This window comes from Bombus huntii, chromosome 8 (genome assembly GCF_024542735.1).
Source record: "Bombus huntii isolate Logan2020A chromosome 8, iyBomHunt1.1, whole genome shotgun sequence".
Classification (NCBI taxonomy): Eukaryota; Metazoa; Arthropoda; class Insecta; order Hymenoptera; family Apidae; genus Bombus; species Bombus huntii.
Window position 1 is genome coordinate 13,812,718 of NC_066245.1, and position 21,074 is coordinate 13,833,791.

Below are 21,074 nucleotides of genomic sequence, written 5' to 3' on the forward strand. Positions count from 1 at the left end.
TGAAACCATTGTGAAATGTAGAAATTGTAATATTTCGTTCCGACGAAATATTTTTATCACATCGCATTTCGTATGTTATGTGTAACATATAAATTCTACTTTCCCTTACATAAGCGTACATTTTGAAAAATATTCAAGGAATAAAATAATGTAACGATATGTATACGCTTTATAGCTTATATCAATTATATATACAAAAGTATGACTTACAATATAAAGATAAAAAGATAAAAAGATAAAAGACGACTTTTCAATATAAAACGATATTTATATTCACCTTATTGTATAAATAGTATTGATAAACCAAAACCTAAAATAATAATTTAAAAATATTTATAAATTAATGAATTGTTGAATTTTTTAATTCTTTAGGTTTTAGACTTTTATTTGAGCATTTGAAAAGTTAAAAAATTTTGTCTAGAAACCGAAAAATTCATCGGTCGAGACATAATTAAATATCATATACAGGGTGGTTGGTAACTGGTGGTACAAGCGGAAAGGGGGTGATTCTACGCGAAAAAAGAAGTCGAAAATATAGAATAAAAATTTTTCGTTTGAGGTTTTGTTTTCAAGAAAATCGACTTTGAATTTTCGCTCGGTACGCGTGCACTTTATCACGTCTCGTTATAACGAATCTCACTGTAGATCGTTGTCTCGATGGAAAAATTTACAAAAAAAAATTTAAAAAAAATTTTTATTCTACATTTTCGACTTCTTTTTTCGCGTAGTCACCCCCTTTCCGTTTGTACCGCCACTTACCAACCACCCTGTATATACATAATCTATACATACATACATTTCAAACGCAAATATGCCAAGATTAAATGTTGAGTGGTTATTAAAGTCGGTGTATTTGTCTTTTCCTGTTCTACAAGAACACTGAAGAATAAATATAGAATCAGGTTCTGTTTAAAAAAATACTAGTAGCCTTAAAATCCCATCAAAAAATTATCATGAGGAAAAACTATTTCCACCGTCGAGTTCTAAAAATTCCCAGATATTCAAGTCTGTAATACATCTTTTCAATAGTTAGTCACTATTTGGTCCTTATAACATTTTAAAAGTAATCACTAGAAATATTTAAACGAAAAAGTTGAATGATCTTTTCATATTGCCTCTGTGAATATGTTTTGTATGTAATATAGTAACTGATTACTTTTAAGTTTCAGGTATTTCAAAAGATATAATTTTATGTATTATTAATACATTCCTTTTCCTTTGTTCATTATGATCATTTAATTATTCCACGTCCAAGGTATGTCGAGTATTTATAAATCCAAATAGTTGCATCTTATTATCATATATTTCATTTTTTCTGTTTACATCAAATAGAATAACATATTTACCTTAAAATTGTAAATTCGAGTAATAAAATTATAAAAGCACCAATACCTTGAAATACAGTTTTAATAAAGATATAGTAAAATGAATAATATATAAACTACTTATAACATTAAAATTTTGCATTGATAGGTTGCTGATATAGATCTATGGCATATTATTTAATATATTTTAAAACTAAATATACATATACATATATATATATATGTATATATGTGTATATATATATATATGTATAATTACATTTTGTATTACAAATAACACGCGTTATAGCTAATACGCAGTTAATATAAAACTTATTGTTAATCAATTACAATAATTTTTCTTCACATCTAAAATATAAAAATAGTAGTTATTGATTGATTCTACTGCAATACTAAAGGTATTTGAATATTAATAATGATTTGACTTATATAATATATTCGCAATTTCTGATGGTTTCACTAATAATAATCATTTTGTAGATATATTGAATATGATTAAAACTCGTATAATTGATAAAATTGGTACAAAGTTAAAAATATTAAATTACTTTATATATATATTTAGATATATATAAAGTAATTTAATATATTTATTTATTTATTTATATTATAGAAAATTTAGTTATACAATGAATTAAACTTTCGATCTTCTACTATATAGAAGAGATGAAACTGCTTACAAAATTTAATACTATTCTCATTGCATAATGAATACACAATTTTACTATTCAAACAGCAGTCTGTTTGAAAACTTCGCACTACGTTTCTTAGTTTTTCTCTATGTTGTTTACTAAACTTTACTATTAAACACTCAATCTTCAATAAGTTTTACAATAACCTCATTTATAACAATTTTCCTGAGAGTAATATAAAATATAAAAATAGCAATATGTATCTCTTTTTTCTAAGATAGTTTTCATAAAAAGTTTAATGACAATATTTTTTAATCATTATTACTATAATTTACAAATGTTTTCCATTCTAAAACGTTTTTCATAAAATGCTTATTATAAAAATAAATATAATTAAACTTTGTACGTTTTTAAATTTAATGTATGCTGTTAAAGAGCATGAAATATTAATGTTTAGTGTTTTTTCTGCAGACAACGTTACAAAAGATACATTTTGAGTATGTAAAGGGATCATCTTAAAACATTTGGAAAAAAAGGATTAAAATTGAAACTTTCTACTAGTATACTGTAACTGCATCTCTTTTTGCTGCAGAATAATTATGTAGAACCATTCTTTTGAGTTTGCAGCTTTTTTCTTTCAAGAAACAGATTCTTCATATCAGCTAATGCTTTTTCTATTTGTTTTGCAAATCTAGCTGCATTCTAAAAATAATTATATAAATATTTTAACTATGAATGAAGTAATTACATAATAATAATAATTTATATAACTGCTTACTGTTTCTGGAGAATTACGTTTGCATGAAATATGGAAAAATATAAGATTTTCTCCAGCAATAATATACGAAACGCCATAACCATCATCAGCTACAGGACCAAAGCCACCTCCTGCAGAGATACAATTTGGATGTTTTTTCAAGTTTATTAATGATGTTTGCCCATGTGGCGTTTGTGAAGTAGATAATTTCCATGGTTCACTTAAAACTTCCTAAAGGAAAATTTCTTTGAAATCGTCTGAGAAAAATCATATAATTATATTTCTTTCTTGCAAACATTACCTTTAAGAAAGGAGAGTCTACTTCTAAATATTTAGATACTACATATAGGCAAAATAAATGTCTGTCTATTCCTTTACCGCACATAGCATCTTGATAACCTTTTTGATGCTGTTTTGCTGCTGCCATCAATAAATCATACTTAGTCTCAACCTGTAAGAAGAATACAAAATAAATTACATAATACTAAAATAAATAAGTTAAGTTAATTAAAACTATAACTTTTTCAAATTGTTTAAAAGACACAAAAAACAAATTATATTACTATAGATATTTATATAGTTAATTAGTTATTAATACATGACTCTGTTTTAATTAATTGAACTCTAAATAAATATCAAGGCATTTTAGTATTTTGATAAAAGTTGATACTTGACAAAGAGTATGAAAATATTGAAAGTTGATATGAAACCAGAAACAATAAATTTCTATTATTAAATTATGATAAAAGAACTTTCTGACATAATTAATTATATACATTACATTACATTAATTACACATATACATTACATTAATTAATTATATATATTACATAATAATAGTAATAAAACTCAGTAATTATTTACAAACCGAACGACTTCACCGATTTCAATAATCTTGAGATGTCAAGGTCAACATTTTCAACTACTTTTCCCTCTATAGATGTTACCGCTACTCGATTTTAGTTTCCAAGATATTTGCAAAACTTTCTGTTTCGATAATAATATGATTTTGATAATCGAATAATCGCTTTCTCCAATTTCGAATATCAATAATATAATATAAAACTTACTATGAATTGTATTTGTCTTAATACCCTAAATTATTTCACAGTAGCATTATCATCCCACAATTATCTATGCCAAATCGATTGATTTTTATCTATGCCTAACTGATTGCTTTTTCCTTTCTTACGCGAATTGAAAATGATTATCGAAAGTAAATTAGGGTCATGTAAAAATACGGACATTTTAACATCATTCAAAATCGGTAAACCCATCTGCTTTGTAAATAATTATCAAACTTTCTAATATAATAGAACTATTTTAATATAACATATTAAATGTAGTACATTAAAGTTTTTTTTTACAGTAAATCTGTTTATAAAAAACATTAATTTCATACCAAATTATGTCCTGATAATTAACTGTTACGTTCTGATTATTGAATTGAATATCAATATCACAAAATATTTTGAATGAATTTTTTGAAATAAAAAGTTCGAGAAATCGAGATTTTGACCAATATTAAAAATTTAAGTGCAACAACTTGTTCCTGAGAGCTTGAAAAATTGTAATATAAAAACGTTTACACTGATCTATATAAAACTTTTGGTCCAAATAAATTTTATAGTATTACTTACAGTTGTGTTTTTACTTTCCATTGCTTTTACCCAATTCGTAGATTCAATTGTACATGGCCTCACAGTTTCTGTTCTTCCTTCCCGAAACAGTCTAGTCATAGAAGCTTCATAAGTTAAATTAAATTTACCAGAATCACGGAAATACGCTAACTGTAAGGCCATTTGTATGTATGCATCTGGTGACATTGAATTAACTTTCATAAACCCTTTACCGTACGCATCATGTACATAAATACGTAATTCGACATCATTTAATAAGTTCTGTGCAACCTGATAATTAAAAATGTTGTTAATATAATCAACTTTTTATTGCACAAAATAAATCAAAATAAATCAAATGTAGGTTAATATTTTAGTCATGGATTTATTAATAATTTTGAATTTTGATAGAAAATAACTGTAAATATGCATGTAAAAAGAAGTTTTTCAATTTCATGTCTATTACTTGGTTTGATTCTTCAATTGTGGCTATGCACTTTGGATTCAAATCCCACTGAAGTCGAACAGGAGGTGGAGGTGTGAACTCTGGTACTCCCTTATTATATCCATCTTCCTTATATCTATAATACATTTGAGCAATTTTTCAAAACATGCAATATGAAAAAGTTGTAAAATTTTATATTAAATATATGAACATATATTAGTAAATCATATTTGCACAAACAATATAATATAATTACATAATAAAACACCAACAGCTTTTTAAGAAAGTTGTTAATGCATGAAGTGTAAAAAATAGTTATTAGATTATGTACATAGATTAAGAATAATAATTATTTGAATATTTATGTAGCATTTGATAATTAAAGACAGAGAAATATAAGAAAAAGAATTACCCCATTTCCACATCATTAGCGATAACATATTCCCATAGAGATCCCATTATAGGTGCATCAGCCCTAACAAGCATATTGTAAACAAAATTTTTTTAATTATTGTGCATAAAAAAGATATTAGAATTCTACCAATTAATAGAATCAGTAATGATAAAGATGTATACATAAAACAGATGAAAAGGACGTAAGAATATTTACAGATTTTCAGAGATCTATAATCTTTATATCTGAGAATTACACAAAATGTGTAATACTAAGAGTTACTCATACGTAGAAATAAATTATAAAAAAGTACTAAACAATTGTATGTATAAAAATATAATCATATCTTTATTTTATTTTTTTGATTAATTTCAAGCATATTTTATGTACTTGTCTTAAATAGATATTCCTGAAACTAAGAACATGTTATGTAAAAGTTGAATAAATTTCACGAATCTTCCAATTATCTTCAAATAATGTATTGCAATTAGCTTACGAAGGGTAGGTAGAGTAGGCAAGAAAAGCAAGAGACATGAAGAACACCCTAAAAGCTATGAATTTAATTTCTTACTCTCTATTGGTGATCTCCTGAGATATCACGTACTCCCACATATGTGACATCACTGCAGCATCTGCCCTGCTCATTACTTATCATTATGTATCAATTTCAATGTATTATGATTTTTTAATAATCAAAGTAAAATATTAATAGTCAATTAATTTAACTTTCAGATAACAGATTATAAAAATATATCACAATATCACTTGTGATCTGTGCAAAGCATTACATACATATACAATTTTAAATCCTACTTACATAAGTACAAACCGTACTTACATAAAATTTTTGATATGTAGAATTCTATGTATCAGATGATAACATATAATACAACATTGTTGTTGTATTACATGTTGTATTAAATTTGTAAAGAACAGAGAGCACAAAAGCAATATTGAAATATTATTCATTTATAAGGATTCATGGTGAATTTGGAGTAAAGGGGGCTCATGACGAATTTTTATGGGCTTTGTTCTAATTGCATCATTTATATATGTCGGGGTATCATTAGAATTTAAGGCGCGTAACGATTCTTCGTTTGAATTAGCCATTGTTTTACGAAACAGAGATTATATTTACGCGAATATACAAGATTTTTCAAAATATTATGAATAATGAGTTTAATGAATGATAAGATTAACAAACGATAAGTTTAACTAATGATTAGATTAAAGAATAATAAGTTTAACGAATAATAAGAGGAACGAATAATATGTCTCACGAATAATAAATTTAACGAATAATGAGATTAACGATTAATAGGTTTTACGAATAATGAATTTAATTAACGCTATTAACAATGTTCCGGGGTTCAAACGAATCCACGGTCAACGGGATAACTCTTTACTATGCGTAGAATAATTTTAAACACAAAAAAATACGATTGCTGAGACACTCGGTAAATTGCTCGATGTATCGCTTTCCAAGGCGATCACACGAATGAATATCTGATGATAATCTTTTTCGCTATACGACTGCATTTGTTTGTTATATGCTCGCTGGAGGCATCGAGAAGGTTCCAATCGTCGTTGCTAGGCAGTTTCTGTCAAAAGTTTGTTGTATACTCTTTGGAAGCATCGAGAAAGATCCAAACGCCGTTGCTAGGCAGTTTCTGTCTGGAGTTTGATTCCTAATACAACGTGTGTCCCATTATATCGACATCTCCAAAGTACAATTCTATGCGATTTCTAGGAAGAACAATACAACCGATCCACACCTTCGTCAGGCAAAACGTTTATCCCGTGACCGTGGCTACGTTCGGCGACCAGTTGTCACCTCGAACCCACTTTCGCTTTCACAAATATCAAACAATTACAAATGACAATTGCTTAATTGCAGCTGTGATAAAATCTAGGCTAAAGCATTAGAAGACTTCCTCAAAATTGCAAAGGGAAGGCTCCGGTTTTTCTTTAATCTCCGACATATATAAACAAAATAAAGAAAATGAGTGGTCAAAGCTGAATGACCTACAAAAAAATAAAAAATAAACAAAATGATACTATCATATGGTATGATTGCTAACAATCTTTTGAACAGCTTCGTGTTAACACTTTATATGGATCATAAACGAAAATTTGACTTGTCATGAACACTAACCTTACTGGGAAAATAAATGAACGGTTTCAAAATTTAATTTAAAATTAATTTCAATTCATTGTTATTTCTTTTGTTCATCCAACTTTATTCTTAATTCTTATATTAACAAAAATTGGGAAATTGATTAATCAGATAATATAAAAATTTACACAAAGTTAGATGAACAAAAGAAATAACAATGAAAGTACAATTCTAAATTAAATTTTGAAATCAGTCGTTTGACCAGCCCTGGTAAGGTAAGTATTAAGGGATTAAGGAGGTTAAATTGCAATATTTTTGACTAAAATAACTAAATTTAATAACTAAAATAATTTAACTAAAATAATAATAATGAAATTTCCTTTTCTTTTAAATATACGAATATCCACAAAAATCTTTATACAACCTATAAAAAGCATATTTTTATTAAAATTAAATGCTATAAAATTTTTCTGCAAAGTCAGGACATTCTTTGTCAAGATGATGAAGAACTGCTTTATTATTGCTTTGTATGTTAAAAAATAAATATGTTATCACATACGTCATTACATATATGTATATACTTTATTTCATAAAAGTGAGTTTCTTACTATATGTATGAAGACTTTTGTGGATGATCATATATCATTTATATACAAAGAATTATGAGATAAGGTCATAATTGCTTCAAAATGCTTCTACATTTATCATAAAAGTTTAGTTGATATTAACAAAAAGTATTTAGTTTATGTCAGAAAAAATATAATTAATATATAATAATATATGTACTCATTTCATCATAAAACGTTTTTCTTTCAATTATTTGCTTATTTTATATATTACTTTCTTGTATAGTTTATATAGTTTAATTATATTTTTATTTTTTACATATCTTAATATAAAAAGACTCACCATGAATGTTCTGCATTAAAGCCAGTCTGTAAAACATAGCAATATATAGTAATTATTTATAAATTGTACTATATTGCTTTCAAATAATGTTTTCATGTAATTTCACTTACTCTGCCATTACTTCCTATACATAAAGTAAATGATTTATCGAACCATCTGTCATATCCTTTACCATGCAATAAAATTCTACCATATTGATCTAATTTATCTGGATCTTCCTAATGATAAAAATTATGTATAAAAATTATGAATATGATACAAATTTACAAATAGGATAATTCTAGTATCACTTACTGGATCGTATACATATGGTACATCATCTAATGCAACTACAAATGCTGCTTTTTCAATAAGATCTAAAGATGCTTTATTTACTCCTTTCGAGAAAAATTCTTCTCTAGCTATTGCCCATGCAGTTCTTTCACCAGCTGTTAAAGCAGCCAATTTCTCTTCACCTTCTGATGGTTCTGATTTATCATCTAAAATTTGTTGCATTTGTCTGAAATAATGAAAAATACAATATATGTACATAAGAATACAGAATGTCTGTTTTAAGTGAATATGGTAAGATATTTTCTAAACAATGTTATATAAAAAGAATATTCTTAAAAAAGTATGGTATGGAAGGAGACATAATGTTATTATAAATTATTTTTACATGAAATGAAATTGATACTTATGGAGTAAATGCATATATTATAAGTGTATCTTGTTAATCCCTATTTTATCTTTTAAATATAAGTACTTTAATTTTTCTTAAATCACAATTTTTTTTATTCTACTATAAAGCAGGGAAACCTGTGATTTCTATAATTAGAAGTAAGTTCAAGATTATAAAAGAAAACAAAATCACAAATAAAATATTTCGATAGAATAAAAATTCAAAATATGTATATATATATATATATATATATATATATATATATATATATATATATATATATATATATACAAATGTTTAAACAATTTTTAATAAATAAATCTTCGAAGGTATAATGTCTTACATTTTTATTTTTCATTTTGGATAATAAAACTAATTTTATCATATATTTAATTGTATAATGTACAATGTATTGTACATTATTCTTAATGTATAAATTGTATGATGTATAGTGCACAAAATGGATCTTTAATCACTACAGTAGGACTAAAATACTTTTAAACACGTTACAATATTCCACTTACATTTCAATTTCACAAGCTTGAAGGATTCTGCTTTTGTGATAAATAAGGACCTTGAAATATTTTCCCTTGTGATATACAACAATATGTTTAGAATCCTGATAATGTACAATTTTATCTGTTTCAAGTCCTGGCACTCTTGTAGTATTGAATAGTCTTTCGTATTGCCATGAACAGAGAGGCACCAAACCTTGAATTAATATCTACAAGAAAAAATAAGTATTACCTAAGGATTTATATATTGCACTGTTCTAAAATATAACAAAATTTTAATAATTTCCATCTATTATCAAATTAAATTTAAATATTGGATTATTTTGATGAAGCATAGCGAAGGTATTGAAATTATGTAATATCGGTAAAGAATAGATCATAATAAATATAAATTCAAATAATTATTTATTAAAAATATGATTTAATATATAATCAATACAAAAATATTTAATTAATCAGAAGCAGAAGAAAATATTTTATTTATAAAAACTTATTTATATACTGACCGGTTCTAATTCTTGGCGTTCAATGAGTCGTCGATACTGCAGACACGAATAAATAACACTTGCAGCACGGGCAACTTGTACATGAGTAGGATACATAAGAATCGCATCAATACCATAAAAGTTTGAATTCACCATGATAGGAGATCGCCCACGTAAATAAACATATTCTTCCCACCAATCAGAAACATAATTAGTGGCCCACCAAGATTTTAAAATCAAATAACGTTGAAGCTTCACACCAATGCCTCTTTGAAACTCATTTGCCAATGTCTCCATTCGAGAATAATTTTTGTCGTCAAGCAATGGTCGAACACTGCGTAGGTACTAATTAAATGTATATATATTTTTATTAATATTACGTTTAATTATATCATAATAATAAATAACTAAATGAACATATCTTAGAGAAAAGGGTGAAAAATATGAAAGACCATCTTTTTTTCTAAAGAAGTGAGTACTTACTCACGGCTTATATAGGATTACGAAATATTCTATAATCTAACCCGTTTCATTGTATTTTCCACTAAGGGTAATGGTAGTCGTGGCAATGATCCTTGAAAACTATACAGCATTGGTTTGTGCCATCCAAAGAACAACTTCACTAATGTGGACCACAACTTAGTAACTCTTGAAGCATTGGACCTTTTTTCTCTTGACTCATACATCCATCCTTTGTACATAAGTAATAACTTCAAGATGTATCGCATTATATATATTACTATCAACCACAAAAACAACCCAACTATAAATGATCCTGTTAAGTGTGCTAATATTGAAGATCTATGCAATGTAAATACCAGCAGTATAAGCTTTTATTAATTCCATTAACAATTAGACAAAAATTATATTAAAAAAAGATAATTAAACTTACCCTGAAAGATATGGTGCAGCTTTTCCAACAAGGTCATAAGGTACTTTGTAGCCAGCAAAATGTATTGCAGTTACCAAAGCTATAGTGAACCATAAACTTTCTAAGGAGGCAGGGTATACACCACTTCTCAAGTTATTCTGAAATTCATTTAATTATTTTCTTAAATGCTTCTTTATTATTATTTATTTATTTATTACTTATTAATTTATTATTTATTATTATCTATATTATTTAAATGTACTTTAAATTAATGTTTATTTACTTACAACAAATCTAAAAAATCTTTTCTTCCAAGAACGGATACCTGATTGCCATACTAAATGTAAAACTTCTCTATCAAAATTAACATCCCATCCCTCATGAGTAATAGAAAAGCTAAATGCTACAGCTGAATGTGCTTCCGCCATATCACTAGTTATATGCTATAAAACTGAAATAAGCATAAATCAAATTTATAACAACGATAGTAACAATAATTAGTATTTAAAAAAAATACATTTTTCTTCTAACTTTAATCTAATCTTTATACATATATACTTTCCACATTTAAGATGTACATATATGTATTTGCTTATAATTTGTATAATTTCTCTGATATTTCAGTAAACATTTATTTTTGGATACTATAAATCCAAACTAAATGTACAAATATATTTGTGAAAATTTTAGTGTCATTTGTTACATAATTTAATAAAATATAGTGATATTTCTAATGTAAAGTTCAATAATAGTTATAAAAAACAATAATGCAATTTTCAAATATTTTAATATATAGATTTTATATATGCACGTATAAAACTTTATCCAGTTATTAATTTCTTAAGTATAAAAAAAGTCTTATTATTGTATTACTGTGCATACGTATAAGCTATCATATTTTAGAAAACATTAAGTGCACACTTATAACATGACTATATCATATGTTTCATTCTATAAGTCTGTATTTGTGTACTTGTTACGCATAACAAAGAAAGATTATTAACTTCAGTAAGAACTATCAAAATTGTTAAAATCAAGTATGATATACAAGCTATCTGAAGGTTCAACCATAATTGTATCATTTTTAAATAATTATTTCTAATTATATATAAAAAAAATACACTTTAGCTTACGATAAAAGTTTAAAACAGTTGAAAATAACATGCACGTATACTTTCAAATAGAAACGGTTCACTTTTACGCTTCGGTTATATAACCTTGGACTTTGAACGATGCTCGTCTGGTTGGAAAAGTGGTCGTAATTTTAGCAAACAATTACTTGATCTCACTATACATTCTAAATCCGCTTGCATACATAGTCTACACATATTCTAAAATAGTATTTATTATGAATTCTATAATATAGGATATCTTGATCATATTAAATAATAGTGTCTCCCAAAGTTTTTGTAAATTTATATAATATAGACCTCTTTACTTAATTTAACTTAGCAATGTTCTCTTCCAAGTGCTATAATATATTTCCAAACGAAAACATCTTAAACTTAACGTTCAACTTTCTTTAATTTGTATATGCAGACGTTCGTGAGTACTTTACGTACAGAATATTGAAATGACAGATAATTTAAATAAAAATGTAAATAAAACAAATCAAGAATTTTGAAGCTGTTTCTTCGCAAAGTTATTTCTTTAAAAACAGATAACTAAAGTTCATAATAATTCATTATCAAAATTATTTAATTAAAATAATTTTCAAGTTAGATTAGTTATTTAATTTATAAATTAATTATGCGAACGCATGTACTCTTATTGAAAACAAATTTTTTTTTTTAAATTGGTAGGAAAGCTATTACCGTTATTTCAAGCAAAGATATCAAAGATCATATTTGCCATTAATTTATCTGATAAAATTTACGTATTATTGCCATAAAAATTAAATATTCAGATATGTACTTATTTATGTATGTATTTATGTATAAGTGGTAATGTATCTTGAATCTTGTACATTTGCAACTTTTTAAAAAAGATACTATAAAGAATATGTTATAATGGGAGGATATGTTGCTTATTTTCCAATACCAATTCCAAATTACATTAGATTCTAATATAAAATATTTGAAATTTATAATTCAATTATTATTTCAGTTAAGAGAAGACAAATAGGAATTAATTGTCACGTATAATTGTTAAAATATTCAAAGACCTGTGTATAAACTTTGAGACCAACAAAATTAGGTTAGTTTTAAGTTAGTTTCCTAGATATCGTACTAGTTTCATTTATAGTGATTATCTTGTGCATCTAGTTATATACAAAATTGGATATTTATCATTCCAAAATAGAGATACTGAAGTCTTTGTGAAATTAGATAAGATTTTCTCCAAAGAACAAAGCATCATTATCCATTTTTTAATTTGTTATTGCTATAACTCATTGTATGAAAATATTGTTTTTGGTAAATAATTATATCAAGTAAATCATATTTTTATGTAATGACATTGAAACAACCAGATAATTTGTATATAAATCAGCAAAAGTTAGAATGTTTATTATTATTACTAATTACAATTTTCATTTACAATATATTTTATAAGTGTAAAAAGTATTTATGTATCGATGCATCTATGTATATGTATATGTGTATGTATGTGCTACAATTGTGGCTTCTTTAATAAGATCAACTAGCCTATTTCCTCCTAATCTACAATATCGTACTTACTATTGGAAGGGAAATAAATAAATGGTATGAAAAAAGATGTATTAAGTCAAGAACTTCATTATTTAAATGACACTACACTATATTTCATTATTATTCTTACTTCCTTTATAGTTTACAAAATTGCTAGGTCACCATTAATTAAAATATAAATTGAAGGTTATTTTGTATGTATAATCAAAGGCCAAAGGCATACAGATGTATGTATGTATGTACGTATGTGTGTGTGCGTGTGCGCGTGTGTGCGTGCATGTATATATATAATGCATTAAGCAATATATCCATGACACTACTTTTCACATTCCAAAGTAAAAGAATTATATATGTATAGCTGATATTTATCAGTGAGTCGTGTTGCTGCAACTTCAGGACTGTTTACAAACGTTGCGGCACAACGAGTATAATAGATAATGGATTCAATCTACTGTTTTAAAAAATATACTTTCTGTGATGAAGAATTTACATAAGTTACTTTATACAATTTATTCCCCAAATCACCAAATAAAAATATTATAGCATAAGCGGAAAATAATCTCGTTTACAAATTAAACTAATTAATCAGCTTTACCTTAGAATATCTATTTTATATAATAAATTCACTACCTAACAGCAAATACGTGTATGTATCGAATGATACATAAATAGTACCTTTTAGGAATATAATATTTAATTGCTAGCATGGAACTGTATTATAACTTGACTTTTATGTTTATTAATAAGACATGTGAAATAGAGCCTACGAAGTAATAGCACACTTCAACTATCGTCTAGATTTCTTAATTTTCCTTAAGTTGTGCAAATATAATGTATAAACACAGGCAGTCATTATTAACAATATTACAGATATTCGTCATAAAAATGAGATTGCAACAAAAATTAAACAACGGGGAAATTCAAAATTCAAAACTGTTGTTGGATAGTTATAATATGAAAAAAGAGCAAACACTTCTATGACTTCTGCGTGCTGTATTGAATTTATATTTCATAACATGTGTAATTATTCAGAAACTGAAGAGAAACATTCGTTGTTCATTTCAAATATATAAGAATATTAAACGGTTAAGACCGAAAAAAAACTTGGATTAATAGTAAAATGTATGAGGGATCAAATAAACCTTATAATAAATACATAACATATACAGTAAAATAAAAATATTCGAGATATCGAGATAATCTACGACAGATAATTCAGATGACTTGGATTATTTACTATTAACACATATAAAAAAGAGGATTTTGATCATGGAAGAACAGTGTCAAATGGGTAAAGGCAGTGTTATGTTTTGGACGAGTCTGTGATGAAAAAAACTGATACGGTATTAATTCAAAGACAAAATAAATAGCATCATTTATCATAATTTGATACAACAAAAATATTGTTTTCCAACACCATGATACTATAATTTCTATGTCGAAATCGTGAATCCCTATCAAATATTAGGGCTTCGTATTCATATATGTAACTCGCTACTAGCAATAAATCGAAGTTTTATTTGGTGCTTATTATCTCTATGGTAGTTCATCATCTCCCACGTGAATGTATTCATAATTCTAACTATGCTAAAAGTATATAAATTTCCTTTTTTGTTTATAAAATTAGTATTGACTAGAGATTGCCAATGCTTAATGACATGTTTATAATTCATAAGAAGCTGATTAAAAGAAACATATAGATGACAAAGCTTATTAGTTCTAAATGAAATACGTAATTTTTTTTTTAATCACTTGTATCCATTAACTCTACGTTCAATATCGAGATATGATATATTTACATATCTTAGTATTGTTTGTTTTTCTTTTTAATGGTAATTTATAATTTTCGTGTTTATTTCATATTACTATATTAAATTCAAAAATTGAAACTTTGAGCAAAACATTACATTTGAGCAAACATATTGAAAATTTTACTGGAAAAACGAATTATTTTAATATAAAAGACAATCATAAAATCATTGCAGTTTCGATATCGCGTAAAAAAAACAAATATCTAAATAGATATTCCGCTGAATTTTATCATATCTGAAAATCCCTTAAATTTGAATACAAAATATTAATTAAGATTGATTCAAGACTATATTAGTACAAATTAATGTGCACGCACATACACATACATTTGAAACATTATTACGTATATCAAGTATGTAGCTACAAATTTTAAGTATTACCTTAAAAAAACGCGTAGGTTTTAAAAAAGATATAGAAATATAATAATGTATGCTGTAATACTTTACGAAAATCAATTTTTACGAAAATTGTTTATCAGAAAATTAATGTTTTTTATAAAATATTTACAATATATATATATATATATATATATATATATATATATATATATATATATATATATAATATTTATACTAATAATCTTGTAATGCATACGAATATAAGTTGGAATATCCACATGGAATATTGAGAATGCAAGTAATCTTCCAAAAATATTTTGAATCTACATACTGGGAATTGTCAAATTTGTTATATGTAATAACCAATATATTATTATTACTATTATCGTTGTTGTTATTATTATTCTTAAACTATAATAATAATGAAAAAGAAATTTAATTAGAAAGTTATTTAACGTATCATGTTATTACATTCATATGTTATTACGTAGATAATTTATTTAGTATATTATGAAACCGAATTCAGTATATGAAATATATATTCTTTAAATTATATAAATTTTATAAAACATAATAACTATGTTCTTGTTTTTAGAAAAAGGTACATTCCTACTGTATACGTATATTATTTCTTTTGTATATATAAAATGGAAGCCAAAGGTTATTAGCCTTAAGAACTGAAACTTGCATTCTGATTGGTTAAAGTGAAGGGTGTGCGTCAGTGCGTGGTCGTGCCTCCCATCTTGGATTTTTTTCGCGTAAGTAGGCCAAAATAATTTACTTAGTCGCTATTAATAAACTGCCATTTTCCCATGTGTTGTTTATATTTATAAATAAATAGAAATTAATTATCAAAACATTACCCCGGTTAACAGGAATTCCCGTGGCGTATACAGAAGTAAATTTTATGGTAGATATTTCACAAAGTAATAGGATTGTAAATCTTTGAATATCTCTCAATCCTTACACACCTTTCGTTCCACTGCCTCCACTACGACTTCGTATATAATGTACTATTCACTCAGCCTTTTAACCCCCTCCCTATATTCACAACTACATAAAATAATCAAGTTGCCAACTTGTTGGCTAAACTAAACTATAGAATGCTCATCACTTACACGTTAATATCTCTACTTGTATATATTAACTTGCATATATGTACATATATACGATGCAACGACGATGATAACGAAAATATTACCTATAATACACGAAAGGATTCCTTATGCATAATGATGATTTACTCGGCTAACAATTATTATTTAGTCGATTAACAATAATTTAAAAATTTAATAAATTATGTATTTATTAACACAAACAATATCACTTTTATTCAAATAACAATTACATATCGCGTTGTACATATGCATTCGCACGCGCGTTCATACGCACACACATACACACGTGTATATACTTTTATTTATGTACATTTTTTTAGCTAAATATTATCTTAATTCTTATTTGTTTAATATTTTTACATTTTATCTTTTGCTCAGATAAATAATAATTCTCAGCGATGTTGTTTTCGTATATAATTATCAATATTTAATAATAAATATGGTTATTATGAGTGCGGTAAATATGTGTGTTACTTACATTATACTATAGAGTATGCGTTAACGATAACAAAAACTAAGATTGGCAATACTGAAAGTTAATAGGCTTATAATTTCTCTTTAAAAACAAGTTATCTAAAAACATAAATGTTAAATATATACTCATATATACATATGTTAATATTATTTTAATTGTTTTCAAATTGTTATGCTATATGTTTACTATAATAATTTACTTATTGAGATTATAATATATTATATTATATGAGATTATATTATATACCAATTTTATTAATTTCATGTTATCATAATTTTAGTGTTATCAAACGGACATACTTACTTATCCGTGTGCAAATAATTACGTATAAAGTATGGATTCAATAAGATTCGGATTATTAACAGGTAGTTTATTACATTGTTATTACATTGTTATTTTAAAATTGTCCAAAATTTGATTTGTTTATAAATTTTATTTGTTGATTCGCTTTAATAACACCATAATATGTAGTAATTTACAAATTTTATCATTAGTTAGTGATAGCTGCTATAAATGTGAAAATGAAGATAAAAGTGGACATGAAATAGAACAATGTATTAAAGATGAAAAGTCTGATATTGCAAAGATTTTAAGAGGTCAAGTATGTTATAAACATATCGTTCCTGATGACAAATTTACAATAAAGGTAATTATTTAGTATAGAATTTCATAACTTGATATGTATATGTATATTTTTATATGCATAGGAATATCTAATTTCATGGAGCAGTAATGGACAAGTAGATGTTATTCTTACAATTGGTGGAACAGGATTTTCTAAAAGAGATGTAACTCCTGAAGCAACAAAACAAATTATTCAAAAGGAAGCTCCTGGAATAATTGCAGCTATGCTAATATCCAATCTAAAAATCACTCCATTGGCTATGTTATCTAGGTACAATGTTTTTTACAAAATTAGATATTTGAAAATTATTCATTGATATCATTATCTTAACTTGTCGTGTTTTCATATTTTATATTAACGTTAGCATATATTACGGTACTTCATTAAAAAATTAGAAAATTTGTTGAATAACTAATCTTTTTTGTTATTATTATTTTTATTGATAACAGATATTGTTATTATTATTTTTGGGTAATTATTTATAGAGTACGATAATATTAACATTTTTGTTGTGATATTAACATGTTTGTTGTCTTGCTTCTTAGTCTAACTAATATAACAGATATTTTTAAAACAGTAACTTATTTCTTTTTCTAACATTTATCTATTTACAAAGTTTGTTTTGTTGATAAGCATTTTCAAAATGTATGTTACATGCACACTTCATAATTTTTTTTCATTAATACACGTTTTTCGATAGTCTTTAAATGTATATTTTAAATATATGTTATTAAGAGGTGTATGTGGAATACGAGATAAAACATTGATTATAAATTTACCGGGATCACCAAAAGCTGCAAAGGAATGCTTAAGCGTAATCGCATCTGCTATACCACATGCTGTTGACTTAATTAGAGATAATAAGGAAAGAATAAAAGATACGCATGAAAATGTGCAAAATAACATTGTTGCAGAAATTCCCTTGTCACAAGGACAAGATAAAATTATGGTAAGGTTTTATTAAATAAAATCTCTTCTAATTAAATGAATAACTTTTCGTGCATCGAAAAAAGAAATATACAGAATGTAAAAAAATTGATTTTGTAGAAGATTTTTAGGGAGATATTACTCATAGATTTCTTTATAGATGGAGCAATAGATAAAATTTTGGATGAAAAATACCTTTCAAAAGATATTTGATATTTCGGCAATAACTCAAACATGCTATAGACGTAAACATAAATATATGTAAAAAGGAATGTATATGTATATTCTTTTTCTACAGTCATGTTTAGCTAGTATAGTTGAACGCAGTAGAGAATCTCCATATCCAATGATTTCTGTGGAAGAAGCTCTACAGTTAATACATGAACATGCAGAACTGTTAAATTTGAATGGTACATCAGAGGAGGATCTAGAAAAATGTCATGGCAGGATATTGAGTGGTGATCTATATTCTAAGTATGATTTACCACCATTTAGAGCCTCTATTAAAGATGGTTATGCAGTCTTAGCAAGCGATGGAAAAGGCAGAAGAAAAGTACTAAGTGGAATAAAAGCAGGAGACACTGTAAGCAATATCTTCAACGAATTTTGATATAACTAATATAAGATTTCAATATTATGAATTTATAGGCCACTGCGATTAAACTTGAACGTGGCATATGTGTAAGAGTAAATACAGGTGCTCCAATTCCAGATGGTATGCTTAATATGCTCAATTGGAATAATATTTTTTGCCATTTTCTTATTATTTTTTATTTAAAGATGCAACAGCAGTTGTGCAAGTTGAAGATACTAAACTTTTAAAGGGAACTTCAGATAGTATGGAGGAGAAGGAAATCGAAATTATGACAGAAATACAACCAGGCCAGGATATTAGGTATCTTGTTTTTAGTTATATGATGTTCGTTAAACAATAATATAATAGTTATTCTTTCTTTTATTTACTTTAAGGCCAATTGGTTGCGATATTAAAAAAGGAGAATTAATTTTGAAGTCAGGAACAAAACTTGGAGCAATAGAATTAGGGCTTGCTGCTGCATGTGGTTACAAAAAGATATTAGTCACTGATCTTCCAAAAATTGGTGTATTATCTACAGGAGATGAATTACAATGCCCTGGGACTACTTTAATGCCAGGACACATATATGATAGTAATAAAATTACATTATTAACAATGTTAAGGGAATATGGTTTTGATCCTTTGGACATGGGCATTGCATTGGATGAGTAAGTTTTTCTTTATTTATATTTTGTTTCCTATATTTAAAAAACGTTATTTTAGTTTAATTGTTATATGTTATGTAGTGAGAGCATTATGGTACATAAGATTAAACATGCTCTAAAACAAGTCGACGTACTCATAACATCGGGTTCTGTATCAATGGGCGATAGAGATATGCTGAAGCCTATTTTACAATATTATTTTAATGCTACTATACATTTCGGTAATATCATTATTTAATAGTATAATTATGGTTATACATATGCAATATGTATACAATAATTTTGAATATTATAGTAAACATTTGAACATTTAAATTTTAGGACGAGTAAACATGAAACCTGGGAAACCAACTACTTTTGCAACATGCTTTTTCCAAAATAAGAAAAAATATTTATTGTGTTTGCCGGGTAATCCAGTTTCTGCGACTGTTACTATGAATTTATTTGCATTGCCTTTACTAAAGCAATTATGCAAAGACTTTTCCATGCCAACGATTGTGTCAGCAAAAGTATGTAATGTATTTATGTATTTCGAATTGTTAGTCTGTATAGTATTTAATTATATTTTGATGATAGTTAATGTCATCTTATAAGTTGGATCCACGTCCGGAGTATGCAAGAGCAATTTTAAAATGGAATGATGTAGATACTTTGCCATTAGCTTACAGTACTGGAAATCAAATTAGTAGTAAATTACTTAGCTGTAAAAATGCAAATGCATTATTAATATTACCAGGATGTAAAGCAGAAAAAACTGTATTACAACAAGGGGAGGTGGTACAAGCAATGTTGTTGGGATTTACGCAATGGTCATAATTGAACAAAGACAAATAGGAGGGTAAAAATGAAATTGTTATAAACACTTTATTATCCTATATTTGGTTAATGGAATTAAAATGTAATATAATATATGTACATTGTTTATACATATAAAATATTTGTATATAAAAGTTTGTTAAAAACAAGGTGTAGTTTTGAAAGTATATACTTGTATATATATATTCGTGTAATGTTCATTGTAATTCTGCAATAAAATATTTTTTAAGCGACAAAATTTTGTATAAATAAATTTATATAAATCATAGTACATTATAATACATTATAATTATATATATATATTTATATAACATTTATATATTTTGTTCTATTCCTTATTCTCT

The 21,074-nt window shown here is 26.1% G+C and overlaps 2 protein-coding genes across 11 annotated transcripts; one reads left to right on the forward strand and one right to left on the reverse strand.

The window, feature by feature from the left end:
• Positions 1-1,284: 1,284 nt before the first annotated feature.
• LOC126868641 (carnitine O-palmitoyltransferase 1, liver isoform) lies at positions 1,285-16,876 on the reverse strand. 6 transcript variants are annotated; one of them, XM_050624349.1, is made up of 15 exons: positions 16,729-16,876; positions 11,017-11,180; positions 10,751-10,887; positions 10,383-10,659; positions 9,880-10,203; positions 9,383-9,582; positions 8,492-8,696; positions 8,308-8,415; positions 8,198-8,223; positions 5,744-5,809; positions 4,800-4,914; positions 4,355-4,624; positions 3,016-3,165; positions 2,736-2,945; positions 1,285-2,659 (listed from the first exon to the last, which is right to left on the reverse strand). In XM_050624349.1, the coding sequence occupies exons 2-15, from the start codon at positions 11,155-11,157 to the stop codon at positions 2,555-2,557; spliced, it is 2,334 nt and encodes a 777-aa protein (XP_050480306.1). In that variant the 5' UTR covers positions 11,158-11,180; positions 16,729-16,876; the 3' UTR covers positions 1,285-2,554. The 6 variants fall into 6 exon arrangements, with proteins under 6 accessions (XP_050480306.1, XP_050480305.1, XP_050480303.1 ...); XM_050624348.1 differs by lacking the exon at positions 16,729-16,876 and adding an exon at positions 16,499-16,651; XM_050624346.1 differs by lacking the exon at positions 16,729-16,876 and adding an exon at positions 16,391-16,565.
• Positions 16,146-20,968, forward strand: LOC126868644 (gephyrin). Of its 5 annotated transcripts, none has more exons than XM_050624355.1 (12): positions 16,146-16,285; positions 17,401-17,485; positions 17,615-17,766; positions 17,828-18,015; positions 18,481-18,694; positions 18,971-19,255; positions 19,321-19,387; positions 19,453-19,567; positions 19,642-19,917; positions 19,996-20,135; positions 20,236-20,423; positions 20,491-20,968. In XM_050624355.1, the coding sequence occupies exons 2-12, from the start codon at positions 17,455-17,457 to the stop codon at positions 20,728-20,730; spliced, it is 1,896 nt and encodes a 631-aa protein (XP_050480312.1). In that variant the 5' UTR covers positions 16,146-16,285; positions 17,401-17,454; the 3' UTR covers positions 20,731-20,968. The 5 variants fall into 5 exon arrangements, with proteins under 5 accessions (XP_050480312.1, XP_050480315.1, XP_050480314.1 ...); XM_050624357.1 differs by lacking the exon at positions 16,146-16,285 and adding an exon at positions 16,957-17,102; XM_050624356.1 differs by lacking the exon at positions 16,146-16,285 and adding an exon at positions 17,115-17,180.
• The last annotated feature ends 106 nt before the right edge of the window (positions 20,969-21,074 follow it).